Below are 22,960 nucleotides of genomic sequence, written 5' to 3' on the forward strand. Positions count from 1 at the left end.
ATCGCCAATTTCATTAAATTTTTCACTGGATCCACAACAGTCTAAGATATGATAACATTTCACTGGAGTCAGGTGGCATCACACACCATCGTACAAAACCAAATCTGGTGGAAGATGAGCAAGGAAAAGAACAAAAAGAACAACCACGCAGCCTACAAAGTGGGAAGCATCAGAAAAGTAAGGCTCGCTCCCTGCTTGAGATGCTGAAAAAACAAAACAAGTGGGGATGCTAGAATGTCTGTTCCAATGAAAATGTTACTTACTTGTAATTCTAGTTTTGCTTTGTACGAATCTTCAATAAAGTCATCAAGGCACACTATTCGCGGCTGTGTGCTGGGACCCTGTAATACTTCAAATTCAAACATAATGTGCATTTAAATAAGTTGTAATCTAGCATTTTTCGAATATAGGTGCAACCTCCTTAGCCTAAGCCGGCTGTTTTTTCTTACTTCTCAATTGTACACATTAAACAGATTTGCAGCTGAAGCTCTCCCTCTACTGCCTAAAGAGGCTCTAAGATCACAGGAAAAAAAGCTGAATAGAAGAGAAGGTAGCCTGATTAGCAGAATGCAAGGAGAAGCTGAGAAACATGCACAGTTTCTTTAAGGAGACAGCAGTTTACATATCCCAGCATGCTTTATACTGGCAGTTGCCCAACAATTTCAATCCTTCCTACCTTAGATGCTGAAATAAAGTAACAAGTGGGGATACCTTTTGCCTTGGGGTGTGGTGAATGCATGCATGGAGAGAAGCTCCAATAGGAGAGCACCTAAAATGTTAATGTGGCGGCATCTTTTTTTGATAAGCTTTTGCAGTCATGTTTGCTAGTGAAGACAACACAGTAATACCAGCACACTTGTCCTGTAACACAGTCAGGGAGGAAGATCATACATTATCTGGAAAGTTAAATATTTGTACTACAGTGCTACTTCCAGAAAAGTACTGTATCCAATTTAAACATCTACTGCTTTAATGCTGTGCACTAAGCTGTAAACCGAACGCAGAACGGTACATAGGCAACAACTTTAATAATGCGTTGGCTATTCTTTATAGACTACAATGAAACCATATAATGTTCAGCTAATGTTAAACAGAATTTTCCAGAGCATATGCAGAGCTAAACTCGGAAACTAACATGGTTTTCTGCACACTCAGTGGATAAGGTGCATGACAATGGCAATGAAGCAAGCAAGGGTGTTTTCTATAACGAAGGACTAGAAGGATTAAGAATGAAGACTTCAGAAGCAATCAGTGGAAGCAGAGAACCATCATTGAAGAGAGGGAAATGACTAAGAAAACAAAGGAAATTACCGCAACATAGGATTCCAGAAAAAGATATAAGGAAGCAGAACTTGCAATGGAGGAAGAAGAGAAAGGCTTTACAGAGAGACCTCACAGGGGACAAAGGAATGCATGAAGAAACGTTACATGGATTAATGAAGCAGCGTGAGAGAAAGCCATGGTAGGAGAAATGATGCTGAAAAGGACTTGTTCTCCTACCTCTTGATGAGCTTGATAGACTTGAAGGCCTCATCCATATCCCCAATGGTAAGATAGAAGCTGAAGTTCAGCATAGCTTCACGTGTGTTCTTATCACAATCCTCCAGCCCGACAAAGTCCCGCAGTGGCCTTTTTGACACCATCTGGGGAATCGAGGAGGAAGACCCAATTTCTGCTTTGGCATCTTTCTCTTTCTCTCCAGACTGAAAAAAATGACAGAGTTGAGCCAAGTCACTGGTGGGACCTTTTTTCTGTTATAGTAACGGATCAGTATCTCGAGGAGGTAGAGATCTGCAGACAGTCGAGGGTTGTGACATACAAGGTGAATGGAAGGTCGGAACTAGGAGTATAGCCACAGGTTAAACGTATATAACCTAATGTGAGGAATACTATAAAGGAACATAACATTAACAGGCAAGTGTGTTTTAACAGAAGGTTGGTGCAACAACATATGGTTCTGAAACTAGATTAAACAGGAAAGGTTCACGCGTAAACTAAGAAGGTTTTTTTTTAACATAGTAAGGTTAATAAATACATTTGAATGTCTCTCTGTAGAAGCTGTACAGCCAAACACAATAAAGTATTTCAATATGGCACACAAAAGAGAGAAGTATTTATTAGGAATAAAGGGTAGAGATCTTTACATGCTATCATATTCTAGGATTTTACACTATGTGAGACCATTATATCAGCACATGACATGTTCATCTCAACAAGATACACCATCCCAGAACTAGATCCCCAACTAATTTTTGTACACACATTTTTCATCCCATCCTTCTGCCCTTTCCCCAAAATGCTAGAACTGACGTTGCAATGAAATCTTACTTATTTGTAATCCTAGCTCTGCGTTGTATGGATCTTCGTTAAAGTCATAAAAGCAGACTATTCCCGTCTGCGTGCAGAGTTCCTGTAATACATCAAATTCAAATAACAAAATGTACATTTAAATAGGGTGTATGCTGGGATTTCCGAATGTAGGTGCAACCTCCATAGCCTACACGGCTTTTATTTCTGAATTCCTAATTTTACACAAAAAAACAGTATTGCAGCTCCAGCTCTCCATTAAGCTACCCAAAGAGACCCTAAGATCAAAGGAAATAAAGTTGAATAGAGGAAAAGGTAGCCTGATAAGTAGAATGCAAAGAGAAGCTGAAAAACATGCACTGTTCCTTTAAGGAGCCGGTAGATTACATATCCCAGCATGCTTTATACGGGCAGTTGCACAACAGTATCAGTCCTTTTTGAGGTGCTTGCACATTCTAAAGCTCACAGAAGGGGCGTGGCCAAGATGGCGGGGTGAGCGGACGCTTCTTCCCGCAGCTCCTCCGACCCGACTAGGCCCGAGCCCTTTTTCGTCAGCTTCTCTCCCCCCGCTGAAGCTCATAGGATGAGAAACGGACGGCGGAGACCTTGGGGCACGTATTGATACTACTTTGGTCCCGATCGCTCCGGTGGAAGCACCTTAGAAGACTGTTTCAGGACGGCGGAGCGCCTTGGAGGCGGAGCTGATCAGGGCGCTGTCCGGACATCCCGGCTGGGCCTGGTGCTGATGTCTAGCGATCTGGTGTGGAGACCGCCCCGATGCTTGATGGGGATCGCCTGAGGGACACCGGCTGTGTGACTTCCCTGCACGGGGACCCTGCCGTGTGGGCGAGGTGGTGCTTGGACTAGCGGTGGTGGCCTCCCAAGGGGTGCGAGCCCCGGCCCTGTGGCCGGTTGACGACAACGCTTGGGATCGGAGCCAGATCTACTGTTTCTCCTTCCTTGCCCGACGGCCCAGGTTGGAACTTTCCCCCGTGGGCCTGGCTTCTGGAGTGTCCTCGGCGACATCGCCGGGCTTGGGCGATCTTCCCGGCCCCGCCCAACCGCCATCTTGTCTTCACAGCGAAGGTGAGGCGGCCCTCCTTCAGTGTCGCTTGAAGTCGCCTCCGGCACCTCCGCTTTTGCACGCCTCTCCCTTCCTGCGGGACACTCCGGCCGGAGTTCCCCCGACGGGGGCCCCTGTTGGACTCTTGGCTGGGCGCCGATCGGCTCTTTGTGACTGGACTGGCCCGCCATTTTGTCATCTGGGACACCGGCTGTGTGACTTCCCTGCACGGGGACCCTGCCGTGTGGGCGAGGTGGTGCTTGGACTAGCGGTGGTGGCCTCCCAAGGGGTGCGAGCCCCGGCCCTGTGGCCGGTTGACGACAACGCTTGGGATCGGAGCCAGATCTACTGTTTCTCCTTCCTTGCCCGACGGCCCTGGTTGGAACTTTCCCCCGTGGGCCTGGCTTCTGGAGTGTCCTCGGCGACATCGCCGGGCTTGGGCGATCTTCCCGGCCCCGCCCAACCGCCATCTTGTCTTCACAGCGAAGGTGAGGCGGCCCTCCTTCAGTGTCGCTTGAAGTCGCCTCCGGCACCTCCGCTTTTGCACGCCTCTCCCTTCCTGCGGGACACTCCGGCCGGAGTTCCCCCGACGGGGGCCCCTGTTGGACTCTTGGCTGGGCGCCGATCGGCTCTTTGTGACTGGACTGGCCCGCCATTTTGTCATCTGTGGCGCAGGTTCCCTATCTGGCCGGGAGTCCCTTCTTGAGGGACTCTGCTGCCGCTGGAAACTCCTCGAAGTGGCCGGAGCCTTTGTCCCTGCTTCAGTTGGTCGCGACAGGGTGCGAGACACGAATGGCTGGAAAAGGAGGATCGAGGAAGGGGGACCGTACCCTGCCGGACATGCTCAGCAGGGCCCAGCAACAACGGGACAGGGCGCAACCGTCTCCGGGCTCTTCCCGGGCCACTGCGGACACGGGTGGGGGTGAGCCCCCCGTCACGAGATCCTTCATGGAGGACCTGTTCAGCTCGCTTAAAGCGGACTTCCAGACGCTGAAGCAGGAGGTGGCCAGCGAGGTACGCGAGGTCCGCAGGGAAGTGGAGGGCCTTGGTGAGCGGATAGAGACGGTGGAGACAGCGGCCCAACGTCGGGACGACGAGATTGTCCACCTGCAACAGGACGTTCTCCGTCTCAGGGAGCAGTGTGTTGAACTCCAGGCCCACACCGAAGACCTGGAGAACAGGTCGAGGCGAAATAATATCCGGGTACGGGGTGTACCGTCTTCAGATGAGGGGACAGACCTGATGGGCTACTTGCAAGACCTGTTCCGGGACATTCTAGGAGAGGCAGCGGACTTTCCGATCCGCATTGATAGGGCCCACAGGGTCGGCCGACAGCGACAGTCGGCAGCGCCTCCGCCAGACATATTGGCCTACCTCCCTGACTTTCCGATGAAGGAGCGCATCATGTCAGAGGCCCGTAGGAAGCAGCCGCTGATGTTTAGAGAGCGACCTGTGGCGCTGTATCAGGACCTATCTGCCATCACCTTGCAGAAGCGCAGGTCCTTCAAGATTGCGACCGATTTCCTGCGTGAGCACGAGACGCCGTACTCCTGGGGGCATCCCTTTCGTTTGATATTTCGTTGGAACGGGGTGCTGCACCAGCTGCGCTCCTTGCAGGACATTTGCGGAGTCTTGGGGCTCACAGCTACGGAAGAGGATGGAGCGACGCCGTCTTGGAGGCTCTCAGATAGAGGAGGACGACGGAGGTTGGCGAGACGGAGATCGGCGGCGAGCGCTGGGCGGCCTGACTCGCCCACCATCAGAGCGGACATGGCCAGTGCCCTGAGAGAAGCGGCCAGGGATTCAGCTGACTCGAACGGTGTGGCCTTGACGGCCTAAACTCACTCCGGGGGGAGATGGACATAGCTTCTTCGGTGCCAGGTTCGGGGGTTGGAGGGAGGGTGCGGGAGAAGTGAGTGGCCGGACGTCCACTTTTGGTACTTTCTGCAGACCTGTCCTTTTTGGGGCATGACTGAGACAATGGGTTGTTTGAGTTGGTATTTGTCTAGTTGCCATTGGTTCGTTTGGGGTGGGGTTGGGTGTTGTTTTGGGGTTGGGAAAGAACCGTCCGATGTTTCCTGTGTACACTCTTGGCCTATTTCTGCTTGTCCTGCGCTGCTGCCCTGCGCCCCTTCCCCTCCGGTTGCCTGCCCGCGACGTAGCGTCTCCGGCCTCTGGGAGATATGTCGTCCCTGAAGGTGGTGACCCTTAATGTTAAGGGCCTGAATAACCCTGTTAAGCGTAGGGCGATTTTGTCACTGCTAGAAGGGACGCAAGCTGATATATGCCTCCTGCAAGAAACCCATTTGCTGTCCCGCGACTGCCATAGACTGCGCTCTGCCAGGTTTCCCACCCAGTTTTTCTCCTCTGCTGCGTCCAAAACTGCGGGGGTGGCTATTCTGTTAGCGAGCTCCTTTAAGGGGGAGGTGTTGTATAAATTTGCTGAACAGAAGGGGAGGCTTTTGGCATACCGCCTCCGCCTGGGGGGCATATCGTTCACTATTGGCTCCTTATATAGCCCGAATGACCATCAGGAACGCTTTTTGGATTCAGTGCTGGTGGATGTGACTGCTTCCCCCGATCGTCATGTCATACTAGGAGGGGACTTAAATATTGTCTTTGATTCTGCAGTAGACAGGTCGGCGCAGCGGTTCCCGCAGACTGGGGAACTCTCCCAGGCCGGGAAGGCCCGTATCGCCGACATGGATTTGCATGACCTTTGGCGCACCCTCCACCCTACAGATAGGGATTACTCCTATTATTCGCATGCGCACCGGACCTACGCACGGTTGGACTACTTTCTGGTTAGTGGACCGATGCGTGCCGCTGCTTATCGGCGGCGGACATTGGGGTCCTGACACTGTCTGATCATGCGCCCGTCGTGGGTGAGTTTGCGTGGCCGGCGTCCTCCCCCTCTCGAGGGGTGTGGCTCCTCAGGGACACCCTTCTGCACAAGAAGACAGTGGTAAAACACATTGAGGAGGCGATAAGGGACTACCAGGCACACAATAGTAACTCAGACACCTCGTTGGCGACACAGTGGGTGGCGCTGAAGGCAGTCCTCAGGGGGGAATTTATCTCTATCTCCTCGGCAGAAAACAGGGAGCGGCAACGGAAGAGGGAGGAGCTGACTTCCCAGGTCAGGGAGCTCGAACAAGTCCACCGCCGTACGGGTGCTCCAAGGGTTTGGAGGCAGTTGAAGGCTGCCAGGAAGTTATTGTCGGCGCTGGACATGGACAGGGCGGAATACGCAGTGTTACGCTTAAAGCATGCATTCATCACAGGGGGGGACAGGTGTGGCAAACTCTTGGCGCATAGGCTCCGAGTCGCGCAACAGCGAAACGTAGTGAAGGAGCTCTTGGGTGCAGACAGGGTGGCCGTCTCGGGTGACGCGGAGGTGGCGGAAGCCTTCTGTGGTTTCTATGAGGCGCTGTACACCGGGGAGCCCTCCTCGCCGCGGGAAACCGTGGACTATCTGGACTCTGTGGCCCTTCCGGCGCTAGACTCTGCTCAGGCGGAATATCTTGAGCGTGATATCCACGTTGAGGAGGTGATTTCCGCGATTGCCAGACTTAAGCATGGGAAGGCCCCGGGCCCGGGCGGTTACACGTCCCTGTTTTACAAAACCTTTTGCCCGGTTGTGACCCCTATCCTTGCTCGGCTGTTTAACTCCTTCTCCGAATCGGGAGCCATCCCACCGGATCTCCTGAGAGCGACAGTCTCGGTGATTCCGAAACCTGGGAAGGATCGGGCCTTATGCGGCTCATATAGGCCCATCTCGCTCCTGAATGTCGACCTCAAGTTGTACACATGGATTCTAGCGTCCAGGCTGGCCCTGCACCTCCCGGGCCTGGTTGAGGCTGACCAGGCTGGTTTTGTGCCCGGCAGACAAACTGTCGACAATACCAAGCGAGTGACGCACATTCTGGAGAAGGCTTCGCGGATCCCGGCCGAGCGGATGCTGCTGGCGGTGGATGCCGAGAAGGCCTTCGATAGGGTTCACTGGCCTTATCTCGAGCAGGTGCTTAAAAAATTTGGCATTGGGGATAAATTCTGCTTGATGATTTTCAACTGCTACAGGCACCCTTCCGCAGTGGTGAGGGTCAACGGGTGCAGCTCCCGGAGTTTTGCAATCGAGCGCGGCACGAGGCAGGGGTGCCCCCTTTCCCCACTCCTCTTTGCTCTTTACATGGAGCCGTTTGCCCAGAGGATCCGCCAAAACCCGGACGCAATCGGGATCGGGATGGGCCAGTATGTTCACGCGGTTAGCCTCTATGCGGATGATGTCCTGCTGACTCTGGATGACCCCAGGAGATCCCTTCCCGCCTGCATCCACGAGTTGGATGCTTTTTCACATGTGGCCGGTTTTAAAATGAATATGGGCAAGTCGGTGGCTTTGGACGTGTCTCTGGCTGCGGACACTAGACGGGACCTCCAGCGGCTCTTCCCCATGCAGTGGTCATCGTCCCTGGTGCCATACTTGGGGATTCTGCTGGCGCTGACGTTGCCGGCGATGGTAACGGCTAATTACACCTCTCTCGGTAAGAAGATTAAGGAGGAACTTGGCCGCTGGAGCAAAGGCCTGTTGTCTTGTCTTGGCAGGATTGCGGCGGTCAAGATGACGGTTCTGCCCCAGATCCTATATCTTTTCCGAGCCTTACCGCTCCAACCTCCGGTGGGTTGGATCAGGCAGACGCAAGCTGACATCGCGCGCTTTGTCTGGCAGGGCCGCAAGCCACGGATGAAGAGAGTTCTCTCCACGCTTGCTCCGGAGGCGGGGGGTCTTGGTATTCCGGACCTCCGGAAATACTTTCAGGCGGCGCAGTTGCGATACCTTGTGGAGTGGAGCAGGTGGGAATCCGATAAGCACTGGCTCTTTCAGGACCAGGCGGTGGCGGGCCGCACCCTCCAGGAAATTCCATTCTTGCGTCGAGCTCACCGCCCTCCCAACCTTTATGCTTCCTTTGTCACGAGGGTCCCCCTGATGGTATGGGACACGGTTTGCGAGACTCGGGACCTCACCACGTTCCCCTCGCCGTTTACGCCCATTGTGGATAATCCTGATTTCTCCCCAGGGATGGAGCCGGGCGCGTTCTCCCACTGGCGGCTGGCGGGCTGCCGAGCGCTCTTTCAGATTTATGGGCCGGAGGGGGTGGTCCCCTTTCAGCAGCTTCAACAGGAGTTCCGCCTGACGGAGTCTGATAGACTGCGATATATGCAGGTCCGGCACTGGGCGCTTCAACCCCAGGTGCGGGACACTGCTGATCGTCAGATAACACCATATGAGCGGTGGCTGGTGACCCGCGCCTCGGATGCTAAACTGATCACTGATCTTTACAAGTTCTTACAGCCCCCTCCGTTTCACTATTATAATCCGGGCAGGGAACGATGGCACAGGGAATTGGGTAGGACACTTAGCCACAAGGAGTGGGACCAGATTGCACACCGGGCGCGACATTCAGCATATCACACCGGCCTCACTGAAACATTCACCAAGGTGTCCACGTACTGGTATTACACCCCTGAGAGACTGCACGAGATGAATAGGAATATTGAGAAGGTGTGCTGGATAGGTTGTGGTCAGGTGGGGACCCTTACACACATTCTTTGGGATTGCCCCTTGTTGGCCGCATATTGGAAGGAGGTACTTGATGAGGTGGATACACACTTTGAAATTGAGTTACAGCGCTTCCCGGCGTATGTATTACTGGGCCTTCCTAATGGCCTGATGTACCCGCTGAAGTCCCGTAGGGGCAGGCAAATCGCGATTGCGCTGGGCTCAGCGGTTCAGAACATCCTCATCCACTGGCGCACTACCACGGTCCCCTCCATCACTGGCTGGTTGCATAGGCTTTGGCATGTGCTAGGTATGGAAAAATTGTCACTCACGGTAGCAAGGGAGATAGACCAATTTGAAGAGCTGTGGCAACCCTTTCGGGCACTGTTAACTACTGAATTTAGGGAACTCACCTGTCCAAGGTACCTCAGGCTCCTAAGGTTGACGCCACCGGTGATTCCAGCTGACTAGGGGGGTGGAGGGACTGGGTTCCTGGAGGGGTGGGGTGCGGTGGGGTGCAGGTAGTGGTTCTAGCGGTACATTGGACGGGGGTGGTGGGGGGAGTTGGGGTGTTTGGGGGAGGGCTCTAGGGGGTGGCGGGTTGGGTTTCTTTGTGTTACTGCTTATTATTTTCAATGCTCAGACTGATGGTGTTGACTATGCTCGGAATGGAGGTATTGCTTATATTGAGCCTTTTTCACTTGCTGTTGCTTCCTTTTTCACAGCGGCCTAGTCCACCGTCGCACTCGTGATATCAGCTCATTTTCTTTGCTATGATGTATGTAACTCTAACCTCCTGTTCCCTCTCCCTATTTTTTTGTCTTAATAAAATGCTTTAAACCTAAAGCTCACTGAAGAATGCCCTGCCACTGGAAATATAGAGAGGGAGGAGAGAGGACTGCTTATGGCTTCAATAAAGATCCCTATACTGTAGGACTAGGGTTACAAGTAAACAACATGTCCTTCGGCATCGAAGGATCTTCACTGAATCTTTGGATACTAGGAAAAGACACTCAACCAGAAATAATTCTAGAGCAGTTTGGTCGACTATTGGGCTCTCATCTAGAATCTGAATCTAAACTGCAGTTTACAATGTATTTAGTTTACTGAAGCACAAGCTGATACTCTAAAAAAGGGCATCATGGAGCTGGAAAACAAACAATGTTTGGTTAAAGTATGAAGTGTCTTTCATGTAGCTACTTTACAAATTGTGAACTCTCAGACTTTTCTCAACCAAGGCTCATGAATAGGTTCAAATGGAAGACACTTCAATTTAGATTGAAATAGCACTGGCAATGCCAATAGATCTGATTATGAATGACAGTGCCTTTTGTCTCAAAGATAGGTTTAGGCACTCACTAAGGCGTCATAAATGCACTGTTACTCATCTTTGCACTCATACATACATCCATCAACATACTCTCTTGCATTCACTCATTGACACAATAAAATACAAACAAAATCAACAATCTGTGCAAAATAAATCAAAAGAATACAAGTACAAAAAATCATATGCATCCAATAACAAAACTAAACTTAGCAGCAGGTGTCTGCTTTGAAAAGATATTGTAAATAGTTCATTGTTGTTTTAAAGTTCCAGCATACACACCGCATTTAGAACAGATGTGTTGGCCATTTTGGAATGGTAAAACAATAATATGTTGTGCACAAAAACATTCCCTAATGGTTGGATGCTGTGCACTGCAGATTCAATGAGTGTCCTATTAGTACTGCCTGGATAAATGTATTCTATCACATTAGAGCAGAGTTTGGTTTGTAAGACATTTTAGAAATATGGATGGCACTTTCTTCCTCGGGAGGAGACACTAATTTCACTTTGTATTTAAACAGGCTCCTAGATAATTTAGAATTTGTATCAGAGACATTATGGACTTTTGGAAGTTGTGCTGAATGCCCACACAGGGAAGCTGGGAAGACCCTATGATGAAAGTGTATTAGGATAAACACATATTTCCCATGTGCAAAGGAAGGCTGCCACTACTGCCATACATATTAAAAATGTCAGAGATACTGATTTCAGGTAAAATGGAAGCACAGGGTACTAGTGCTGTATGTTTCCTAATTTGATCCTTAAAAGCGATCTGTGTTTCCTTGCCACTCGGAGGCGAAAGTGTGCATCCTCCAGATACCTATACACGTACAAAAACATTTACATTTACATTTACATTTACTGTGCATATCCAGTCTTTCTTTATGAGCTAGTTAAGGATTTTATGAAGAGCCACCATACCAGACCTTTCCTACTTGATCAATTTGTTGGCACGTTTAAGGTCTAAAATCTATCTTACAAAAATATTTGTAATTACTATTTTCTCCTTGAGAAGAAGGAACAGACTCCACTGCTCACTATGAAACCACATTACAGCTTATTTCCATAACAGTTGCAGATGTTTTGGCGCAGTCTTCAGAGAAATGGTATTGTTTTAAGTAGGCAAGAACATACATCCTCACGAAGAGGAGGACAGAACAAATTACAACAGCATGTCATAATACAGTCTGCCGCAGGCAACATCTGTAGGGGTAGTTAATACATTCAGAAGGCTAAATAATAGCACATCAACACTATACATTAGGTTTCTTCAATTAGGATGATAACAGGGACAGCGGCACCATGAAGTCAGTCTAGTGGGCAGTCGCTCATCTTGCCAGGGAGGATGTGCAGTTCTGCATGCCAACAGGACTTGCAGTGCAGCTGGTCAAGGGGATCCATCTGGTTTCAGCATCATTAAATAGTCCCTGAGCAGCTGCCAAATATATTTGGGTCTTGCAGTTGGAGACTGCAGTGTGTCATATACCTCACTGGTGGTGTCACATTAAATCAAACTTTTAACCAAGCATCAGTATTTGGTCTAGTTCCACTTACCCAATGTATGGAAATTTCCCACATAGCCAGTGATAGTGCTATTGTAGTGAATCTGCACACCCCTCTTGGAACCTCCTTAACATAGCAGAGTAGAGCTACAGGAAGGTCGGGAGCAAATTCACCATCTATTATTGACGACAACTGAGAAAAAACTTTAGCCCAATACACAGCAATATGTATACATGTCCATGACAGATATGCAAAATCTGCCTCATTTATATGGCACTTCGGGCTTTAAGGGGATCTCGCAGGGTCTACTTCCGGAGAAATTGTTGGTGGTGACGACTTCTGCATTGTATAAGAGTTAGGATAAATGTCCAGTATCCATTTGTTGTTGGTATTGGCTTGCCAGTTTTGGAGATACTTCCTATCACTGATGAAGTTCCAAAGAGAAGTTTAGTTGTCAATGTCTGGAGTGAGCAGGTGCCTTCCCAGACAAGGACAACTAACGTTCTTGCTGTCCTCTTCCGCTAGACGACCTTTGATTAAAGATGACTTCTGTTCTTGCTGATTTTGCTGTTGGGGATAACAAGACCACTGCCTAGAATAAGATGCACTTATCCTATTACAGCTCTGTATCTACGTTTGATTTGGGGTTTCTGTACTCTCCCAGGTGATACTGCTCGCAGCTGGAGTGAAAGGAAGGAGTTGCCTCTTGTAGCCATATTCTCAGTTACGAGGCATTTATCTATGGGAAATATAACTTTACCCCTCCCCTTTTCCTTTTCTCTCATCCAATAGGGTTAAGATTTTTGTAAAAGTGACAACAAACGCAGAGACCTAGGGCTAGACATACCTCTTTGTGTGTGGGGCCCTGGAGGTTACTATGGGTACGAGATGGCGTCTGACATTTGGTGTCTTCAGCATTAGCTGCATTGGGTTCATCTCTCATCTCAGTTAAGCTGCTGTTGGAAGTTTCTTTCTCTATTTTTTTCCTTTCTCCTTTTTCTTGTCCAGGAAATTTGAGGGTTATTCAGTGAAAATGTAAGAAATCTATGCGAGGGGCTTAGATTTATTGATTTTTCATTGTTGAGTTAATGGCTGGATTACTGTAGAAGACCATTGTGGCCACTGCTCCCTTGGAACAGTACCTGAGATACTGATAGGCCTTCAGATTCTCACAGTTCCCTTGGCCTAACATGATGTGCAATCTTCCAAATTGATTGCTGACCTGAAAGGGCAGGGGTCGAAATATGCTACCAAATTTAGATAGGCACGCTGAATATCGCCCTAATACTGGCTGTCCACAAATTAACCAAGCAGTTATGACCAATGCTCCCAACTTGATCCATGCTCAGGTATATGTGACTGGGACTTCAACACATCCGGACTACTGCACTGGGCAAATCTAGTGCAGTGCGAAAGCTGTTAGCGTCCATAACGATGAGGTGTTATGTCTAGCAACTAGGTCACTTCCCTTGCAGCACAGATTCCCTGGGACTAGAGACTACATCTTGCATTATTCACCCCATGATATGTTGTATAGAACAGATTATTGGTTTATGACTTATTTTCTCAGATCCTTACCCTTTCACGATCTGTCTGTTCACAGATACTTCTGGTCCTATATGCAGAGTGAGTCCCAACATCAATCTCACCGATGTTTCCTTACCGCTAAAAAGAATTCATATCGTTGTGTGTGGAAGACATAGTACTGTATATATGAAATTGATCCATAAACATCTCATCACTTATTCAAATCTTCTACCTTTAGTGACCTGCAGGCATCTACATAAACTACAAGATACAAGATAAATACAAGATATTTTCTTTGATGTCAAGTACCAGCCGTTGCTGTCACAAGTTCCCCCAGATGTGGTAGGAGTCCATGCTCCACTTTGTAGGTATCCTATTGCACCACAACATGCTGATTATCCTGTTGGAAAACTATGGCACTGCAGGCGTTGTTACCTTCTGGTCTTCCCTCCAATTGTAACTGGTGGTACAAGTGTGCCTAATCAAAATGGTGATATTTCCAAAATTCCTAGGTCTCCTCACAAATATCCCATTTCCTTTGCCATGGCTTCCTCCTTAATATCTTGTCCCTGCTAACAAAACTTATGTTGCCTACTAAATAGCCCCTTATCTTCTGGAACATGCGAACAATTATTTAGCAGAGGTGAGGGGTTTTTAGCACCATATTTCTACACTGCACAAGTGCAATTCACAGATGACTGACTACCATTCTCTCCCACATAGTAGCCTCTGACCCATATTTCTGTGCTGCGCCCCCGCTGCCGGCACCCAGCTCCTGTGATTCTGCCATGTGCACAGCCCTTGAGGACGTCGGTTTGGTCGCCAGTTCTGTAGACAGCCAGGCGTACTCTAAGTTAAGGGTCATTTCTGTTCAGCCCTTTTGCGCTAGTTTAGGAAATCAAATGTATTTCTATTGTACTCCCCTATTGTATATGTTTATTCATTCAGCCCCCTACCCCTGGCCATTTGCCCGCTCCCGCTGTTCTCTTTTTCTCACCACTTTCCGCTTGCCGCCCTCCCGCCTCCCTTCCAGCCCCTCTCACCTCCCACGGTTGCTTAGGGGAGGCCGATGTGCGGCTGAGCCGCCAGCGCACCAAAGGAAAGCCCGTTGGTGCCTGTCCGCATCTGGACCGCGCCCAGCGCAAAAACCCCTGGCCCTCCGCACTCCCACAGGTATTCCGCCACAGATCTTCGTGCCCTGAACCCCGGAGGAAACAACAACTGCTGTCTCGCATGGCCTTGCTCCACAGCAGGACCTTTCACCTGCAGCAGCTGCCAGTTGCACCAAACACCATCACGTCAACCAGCACCACACCAGCCCCAGCTTCTCCGACCTCCCCGGAACGAATCAGCTGCCTCCTGATCAATGCCAGGTTGCTCTGCAAACACGCCACCGAAGTCAGAGACCCCATCTCCACCCTCGCCCCTCACATGGCCTTTATCACAGAGACCTGACTCACCCCCGCAACCACAACTTACCGCAACAGATATCGCCAGTGTAACTTCCATCGCTACAAAATTAAACTCGGCGACCACCGCAACAGACAGGGGGAGGCATCGCCATCATACACAAATAATCAATCACCTACACCACCACCGATGATAAGACCACGTCAATCATGGAACACATGAACTTTCATCTCCGCACCGATGAAAAAAACACCATCGAAGGTACCCTCGCTTTCTGACCCCCAGGACAATGAACTGCCTCAGCGATTCTATCGTTGAATTCATAACCCCGCTCAGCATCTAACCCGAACACTTTGTATTCCTGGGAGACCTCAACTACCACCTGGAAGACCCCACTGACACCAACTCCCGCAACCTCCTGGAACGATCAAACAACATCGCCCTCAAGCAGCTGGCCACAGGCCCCACTCACAAATCAGGACACACGCTGGACCCTGTCTTCACATCCAGCAGCAGAATCAAATATAGTTACACCATGGAACTCACCTTGTCGGACCACTCCCTCATACACCACATCACCGCTGGACCCCCGCACCCACCTCAACTGCCACAGTGCCCCCTTCTGCAGCTGGACCAAGGTTGCTCAGCACCAATGGAATGACACCCTCAGCATCACCCAGCCCATTGTCACCACACACCTGAACCAGGCAGTATAGAACTTCAATACCTGGATTGCAAGCACCACCAACTGAGTCTCTCCTACCAAACCAGCAAGAACGCACAGATCCAATAAGCGAGCCAGTTAGTACAACCCAAAACTTGTAACATTGAAACACAGATGCAAACAACTGGAAAAAATGGCCAACTAGCAGGAACAACACTGACTGTGCCACCTTCAAGTCAGATCTCAACAATTACCTACGTCAGCTCAAAGCTGTGAAAAAGGATGCACCGACACACCGGATCGAGACCAGTGCCAAACAGATAAAGGAACTCTTCACCATTGGCAGAGAGTTCAATATCGCCCATCAGCCACCGAAAACTCAATCCCTTCCTCACAGTAACTCTGCGACAGCCTCGCCGACCATTTCCAATACAAGATGGCAACCATCTACAGAAACTTTGATCCCCAACCCATCCACCGCCTTTACATCCCATCAACCACTGCCGCCTACCACCCACTCACCACATGGGAATAGCTCAGCCCACCGAACACAAACACTCATAAACTCGATACACTTGGGACCACGCTCTGACTAATGCCCCCACTAAATTTTCCACCTCGGAAGAGATGTTATCAGCCGCCAGCCCACCACCATCCTCAAAACCTACATTGCCACAGCCACCTTTCCCGATGTCTAGGAACACACAGAGGTCAGACCACTCCTCGAGAAACCTTCTGCAGTCCCCAGCAAGTACTAGAACTACCGTCCCATCTAACTGCTCCTGTTTCCCGCTAAAGCCCTGGAGAACACCATCAACCTCCAACTCACCAAACACCTTGAGAGAAACAATCTGCTGGACTCTTCCCAATTAGGATTCAGAGCGAATCACAGTATCGAGACAGCACTGATCACCGCAACAGACTCCATCCGCACCCTACTTGACCGAGGAGTGTAATCCTCCCTGATTCTACTCGACCTCTCTGAAGCCTTCGACACCGTCTCCCACCACACACTCATCGTTCAACTGCGCCACATCAGAATCAGAGATGATGCCCTCTAATGGATGACTTCCTTTCTCCTGGAACGTACCCAGAGTATTCGTCTGCCTCCCTTCACCTCCCAACCGAAGCCCACCATTTTGCTGCATCCCTCAAGGCTCACTCCTCAGTCCAACCCTCAACATCTACATGACACCACTCGCAGACATCGTCAGAACCCACAACATCAACATCGTCTCCTCTCCTACAGTGGTCCTCTCAACGGTTGGGATCGCTCTGCCACCACATTGGGTTTGATAAATGGGACACCATTGGCATAACCAACATAGGGGGCTTGGTCAGTAAAGGAAAACTTCTCACAGTTAAGGAATTACAAACCAAACATGCTCTTGCACCAGGAGAGGTTTTTCGATATTTACAGATCAGACACACTCTTCTAACAAACGGTCCAGACCTACCCTCCTTGCCAGACTCCTCCCCCTTAGAGGACCGCCTGCTCTCGGAACTGCTCTTGACAAAGGCTATCTCCTGCACATACCGTAAACTCTGTAATAACTTGCCGGACTCTTTCTAAGCTCTTTGAGATCGCTGGCGAAGGGCCAATAGACGACGAGGATTGGCAAACAGCATTAATGTCCGCTAGGGAAACTACAATAAACCACCGCTTCCGCCTTATACAACTAAAAATACTCCACAGGTCCTATCTCTCCGGCGTAATCCTGGCCAAAATAGGAAGCCGAGCAGATGCGTTATGCCTTAGAGGATGCGGCCAAGACAGTACCTTTTACCACGTCCTGTGGGACTGTCCCATGGTGCGTCCTCTGTGGAGCAGCGCAACCCAAAAAATGAGAGACACATTGGGTAAAAAATTTCAATTATCGTCGCGAATGGGGATTCTGAATATATGGGAGGCCACCAACCTGACAGACTTAGAGCAACAGTGGGTGGCCCTGGGGTACCTGCTGGTGAAGCGGGCTATAGCAATGCACTGGGGATGCAGCGCATGACCATTAACTGTGGGATGGGTAGCAGAGATGGACCGATGCATGATCGCAGAGAAGAAGGTCTACAAACAGCGGGGCTGCCCTAAGAAGTGGGACAGGAAATGGGGTGGGTGGAATGCATTTAGGGGGGAGATTTGTACCTCTCCAAAAGAGGATATGGCGATGAGGAGAAATCTAAACAGTGACCTTCCAAATCATTAAATGTATGTAGTCTGTGAATATTGAGGTACTATGGTGCACGAAAATTGGAATCTAATGTGATATTGCAATGATGGCTCTGTGCTTTTTAACTTTAATAAAAATTGTTAAAACAAAACAAAATTGTCATCTACGACGACGACACCAAGCTTGTCTTTTTCTCTCAGCAGACCCCACCACAATGAAGATCAACTTCCTCAACAGCATAAAGGATGTCTCAAAGGGTCTCAAGAAAAAGCGCCCATGAGTGTAAAGAAATTACCCAAGTCACCCGCACCACTCAATCAATGCAACACAGGAATTTCTCAAAGGATGAGGAAATTACCCATCAGTCACCATTCGGATCCGCCCTTCATCATTTGGGATTTTATCCGAACCACCCGTCTGAGAAAAATCAGTGCCACAATCAGAGGTCAACCCGGTGGTAAGGGGGTCCCTCAGAGGCTATGGACACTAACAGTGTGCTCTACCACTCGATGATAATGAGTGGACAAAAGTATGGGACTGGGGTGTGCAGTGCAAGAAAAAGTGAGTGAGAGAAGAAACCAAGACAAAAGAGTGTGTTAAAATTGGTTTAGAAAAGGCACAAGATATTTATTCTATGCGTGCCTTAAACACCAAGATTAAAAAATATGTGCGACCTTAAGCAGTCTGATTATGTAAACTGCCTGAGGTAGGAGTGGTCAACATGTTTCTGCAATATGGGGACTATTACGTCCTTGCATTCATCAGGACCAAAACTAAACAATTAGAGCTACTGCACAACGTGAAAATAATAATAAGTGAAGTGAAAAAAGTGACACAAGGAAATCTAAAACAAGTGCTTACAGTCACCTGAATAATCCGAGTGCCCTTACAGTCAGTATAGATCACTTGATCTGTAAGGTGGACTGGCCTCACCCCACCTGGCAGCGGCTCAGGGGAAGATGAAGCACCGCTCTTTCCGTCGGTACTCCGGGGCCGGCGTCCTAGCCGACTGGGGAGTACCGACGGAAAGAGCGGTGCTTCATCTTCCCCTGAGCCGCTGCCAGGTGGGGTGAGGCCAGTCCACCTTACAGATCAAGTGATCTATACTGACTGTAAGGGCACTCGGATTATTCAGGTGACTGTAAGCACTTGTTTTAGATTTCCTTGTGTCACTTTTTTCACTTCACTTATTATTATTTTCACGTTGTGCAGTAGCTCTAATTGTTTAGTTTTGGTCCTGATGAATGCAAGGACGTAATAGTCCCCATATTGCAGAAACATGTTGACCACTCCTACCTCAGGCAGTCTACATAATCAGACTGCTTAAGGTCGCACATATTTTTTAATCTTGGTGTTTAAGGCACGCATAGAATAAATATTATCTTGTGCCTTTTCTAAACCAATTTTAACACACTCTTTTGTCTTGGTTTCTTCTCTCACTCACTTTTTCTTGCACTGCACACCCTAGTCCCATACTTTTGTCCACTCATTATCATAGAGTGGTAGACCACACTGTTAGTGTCCATAGCCTCTGAGGGACCCCCTTACCACAGGGTTGACCTCTGATTGTGGCACTGATTTTTCTCAGACGGGTGGTTCGGATAAAATCCCAAATGATGAAGGGCGGATCCGAATGGTGACTGATGGGTAATTTCCTCATCCTTTGAGAAATTCCTGTGTTGCTTTGATTGAGTGGTGCGGGTGACTTGGGTAATTTCTTTACACTCATGGGCGCTTTTTCTTGAGACCCTCTGGTACCTAGTGTTGTTTATAGGTTCTCTGGGGATTGTATCCAGAACGTGGTCTATAAACCTCCCCGAGGTCCTCCCCCACCGTAGTGTTTTTGTTAAAGGATGTCTCAGCCTGGATGAAGAACAACTGCCTGAAACTCAACACGGACAAAACTGAAGTATTGATCTTCAGCAGACACACTCCCTCTGGAACGACTCCTGGTGGCCATTAGAATTCGGACCCACCCCCACTCCAAAAGACCACGCCTGCAACCTTGGTACCATCCTCTACAACAAACTCTCCATAAAACGTCAGGTTAACGCTGTCTCCTCTGCCTGCTTCCACACTCTCCGCATGCTCTGCCAAGTCTTCAAGTCGCGCACCATCAGTACCAGGAAAACTTTTAAGCACCAACCGGTTGAACCATGGCAAAGCACTCTATTTAGGCACCACCACCGAACGCATGGGGAGATTCCAGACGATCCAGAACACAGCAGCCAGACTGATCCTCAACCTCCCAAAGAGGACCCACATCACCTAGCACCTGATGGACCTCCACTGGCTCCTCATCCAGAAAAGATGGCAATTCAAGCTTCTGACCCACGCCTACAAAGCCCTCCACAACCAAGGACTTGCCTACATGAATCACCGCCTGAACTTTCACCAACCTTCGAGCAACCCTCTGCTCCGCTCACCTCACCCCCACACAGGTACCACACATCAGCTGCTGCTGCACCGGAGGACTCTCCTGCTCCCTTCTCTCGCCAAATCCCCTCCACTTCCACACCTCACCCTCGAAGACCAACTTCATGAAAGAACTCAAGACCTGGCTCTTCGACTGACTCCGGAGCACAGCGCCTAGATACCCTCTCGGGTGACAAGCAGCATTTTATAAAAATGATACCATTGACTGATTGGTTGATTAGTATCAAAAATTGATACTGCTGACTTTATGTATTATGCTTGGTGCTGCTTGCCAAAACAGCAACATTGGCAGGGGATTTTTAAAGAATTCTCACGGAAAACTGCTGTACAACTAGCCTCCTCTCTCTCTCTTGACATTGCTGAGCTACATATACAAGGTCCCCAGAGGTTAGGAGAGATTCTGCGATAATGCTTCTGCCAGCAAAGAAAGATGGCTGTGCATTTAACTGCTGAACTGCACACTAAAGGTTTTATGATGTGGGATGGAATGCTGTTGAGAAGTTGGAGGTATTCCAATGAGCTTAGATGTCTTTAACACCTTCGCTGCTAAGGCAATTCCCCTCCTGTGCTGGAAATTGCTATATTCATTGTTTTATGACGAGCTGGGCTCGTCATCAGCACACGACCACTGTGCACCATGACGAGCCCAGCTCGTCATCAGCATCGAAAGGGTTAATGGCTGAAGGAATGCTCATATTTGTCTGTAAGGTCAGGTTTGGGACTAGCACCATGACAATGCTTAGGAAAGCACATCGGTGATATTACTGAGCAAGCATTAATGGTAACTGTTGGATTGTAATGACAGTATTCATACGTAACCCTACATTTTCATTATTCATCCAACATGTTTTTCCCTTCCCTTGAGAACTTAAATAGAGTTTAGAAAATGCTAGTTCTGAAATCCTCTCAACATGAACCAGAAAAAAGAACTGAGGCTATCATGAAATTGCCAGTACAAAGCATGTCAGCATATGGAAATGGGTAGGCTCTTAAAATAATTGTATGTTTCTGAGTTTCTCTTTGTGGTCTGTGTATCACATTACTTTTTTCCTCAACTCAATTGTGCTTGATATGACCCTAGAGTCTCTTTGGGCAGCAGAATACACAGCTGGTGCTATAATGCTTTCTTATGTGTAAAATCAGGAAATAAAAAAAAACAATAGCCTGCATGAGCTATGGAGTTTGTACCCGAATTTGAAAATTCCAGACCACGCCTAATTTAAATCTACATTCTGTTATAGGGATTTGAAGTGTTCCGTGTTGCCTGAATGTAGGTAGGATTGTAGGTAGGACTAGCAATGAAGATCTTAAGATGAAGAAGCTGGAGTAGAAATGTCTCAGGGAGCAGTATTCAAACACTACTGAAAAACACCATGCTTGACAAATACTAATACATTACCTGGGTATGCATTAGGAAAAATGTGAGGCTTATCTCCTACATGTATAGTTTGAAAGTAATTGGAATGCATCTCCTGGGGATGGCTTAAAGGTAGCCTAAGTGAGGTATTTCAAAAGCAAGTAGGAAAAATCATGGAGTCCTACTGGCACAGATATCTTTAAGCATGCATTGAGTGAAGTACAACATATTAGTGGCTGAGTTGTAGTGCTAGCATCAACGCTAAAGAGGTCACACTTCAGCAGGGCAAACTTTAGTTGTACTCTCCACCCATTTTCACTAGGATGTCTCTTCTAAACTTACTGTATCTGAGAAACATCTGGATGGAGCTATGAATGTGTAATGAACTGAGTTTCTAGCTCATTATCCAGTAGAAAGCCCTGAACCTCCTGTGTAAGAAGGATTTTCAGTCAGGTGTTCTTTAGTGACATCTGGGAGCATGTCTAGAATAAGTGTCAGTCGAGGAGCATCATTTCAGGATTCTCAATGAACCTGGCAGAAGCCTAGTGCTAGTTTCTAGAGGAAAATTATTGCTCAACATGATAATATCTAACAACACTGTGACAAAGGAGAGAGTAAGTGACAATTTACAATAATAGTATACAGAAAACCAGTGGTAAACCATAGAGCTAAAATTTCGATTCACAAAAGTAATAGGCGCTGCATCAAAGGAGCTTATAAATGTGGAACAGTCTACAAAGTAAAGAGTCTGATTACCTTTATGTATCTTTAAGAACAGTATGAGTTTCTTTAGCAGAGTTGTTCTTGTCTCAGGCACTTGGGGGTATCGCAGACCATGTTAAGCGGTATGGTATGCCAAACAGATCCAAACAGAATGTTAAACAATGTCACATCCTATATGTGCATGCTGGCCCCAGGTGACAGCATGGTGTTTCCTCCATGCAACAGACATCGATAACCAGTAGAACTTTGTAAAGCCCACGTTCACCCAAGGGTATCTTGGCGCTGAGTAATAGATGTTTATTGTAACTCAACTCAATGGTACATGTTTTATCGACCTCAGAAGGCCGAAAGGCTGAGTGGACCCACCAGGATTTGAACCTGTGATCACGAGATTGAACACAGGCACCTACAGTGGATGCATTAGTCCACTAAGCCATCAGACCTGGCTTTTTCTGATTTTCAAATGACATTGCTTCCTCATACAATACTGAACAAGGTACAGTTGTTGGACCTTCTGTGCCAAGAGCTAATGGGACTGCAGACTGCACTAGGAGATACACCATCACTGCAAAAGACTCATGTTTTGGAGCACAATGGTAGGTATATAAATTTTTCATGTTGAAGTAATGATAGACTACTAAACATGTTTTACTGACTACCATGAGGGTAATGGGTAAGTTATGACCCAGGTACTCAGCACTTTAGGACGGAAGGCCCTCGCCCACCTATTAGGTGGCATGCTTCATCACTGGGCCACTACTGGCACTCTTGAACCCTTTGTGTTTGAAGTAAGTAATGATAGACTATTTAATCACCTAAAGTAATGTCCCAAGTGTTGATGGAATACCAAGCCTGGCTTGAAATCACTTTGTCTCATGAGGCTTATCTTGATCAAACACAGCCCCAGTGTCAGTA

The 22,960-nt window shown here is 48.4% G+C and overlaps 1 protein-coding gene across 1 annotated transcript in view; it reads right to left on the reverse strand.

Moving 5' to 3' along the window:
* IFT140 (intraflagellar transport 140) overlaps positions 1–22,960 on the reverse strand; it is a 1,373,663-nt gene that overhangs the window by 404,865 nt on the left and 945,838 nt on the right. The window contains exon 18 of the mRNA XM_086941301.1: positions 1,501–1,703. Coding sequence (XP_086797427.1) covers positions 1,501–1,703 — 203 coding nt within the window. The remainder of the gene's footprint in view (positions 1–1,500; positions 1,704–22,960) is intronic.

This window comes from Lissotriton vulgaris, chromosome 10, assembly GCF_964263255.1.
Source record: "Lissotriton vulgaris chromosome 10, aLisVul1.2, whole genome shotgun sequence".
NCBI lineage: Eukaryota > Metazoa > Chordata > Amphibia > Caudata > Salamandridae > Lissotriton > Lissotriton vulgaris.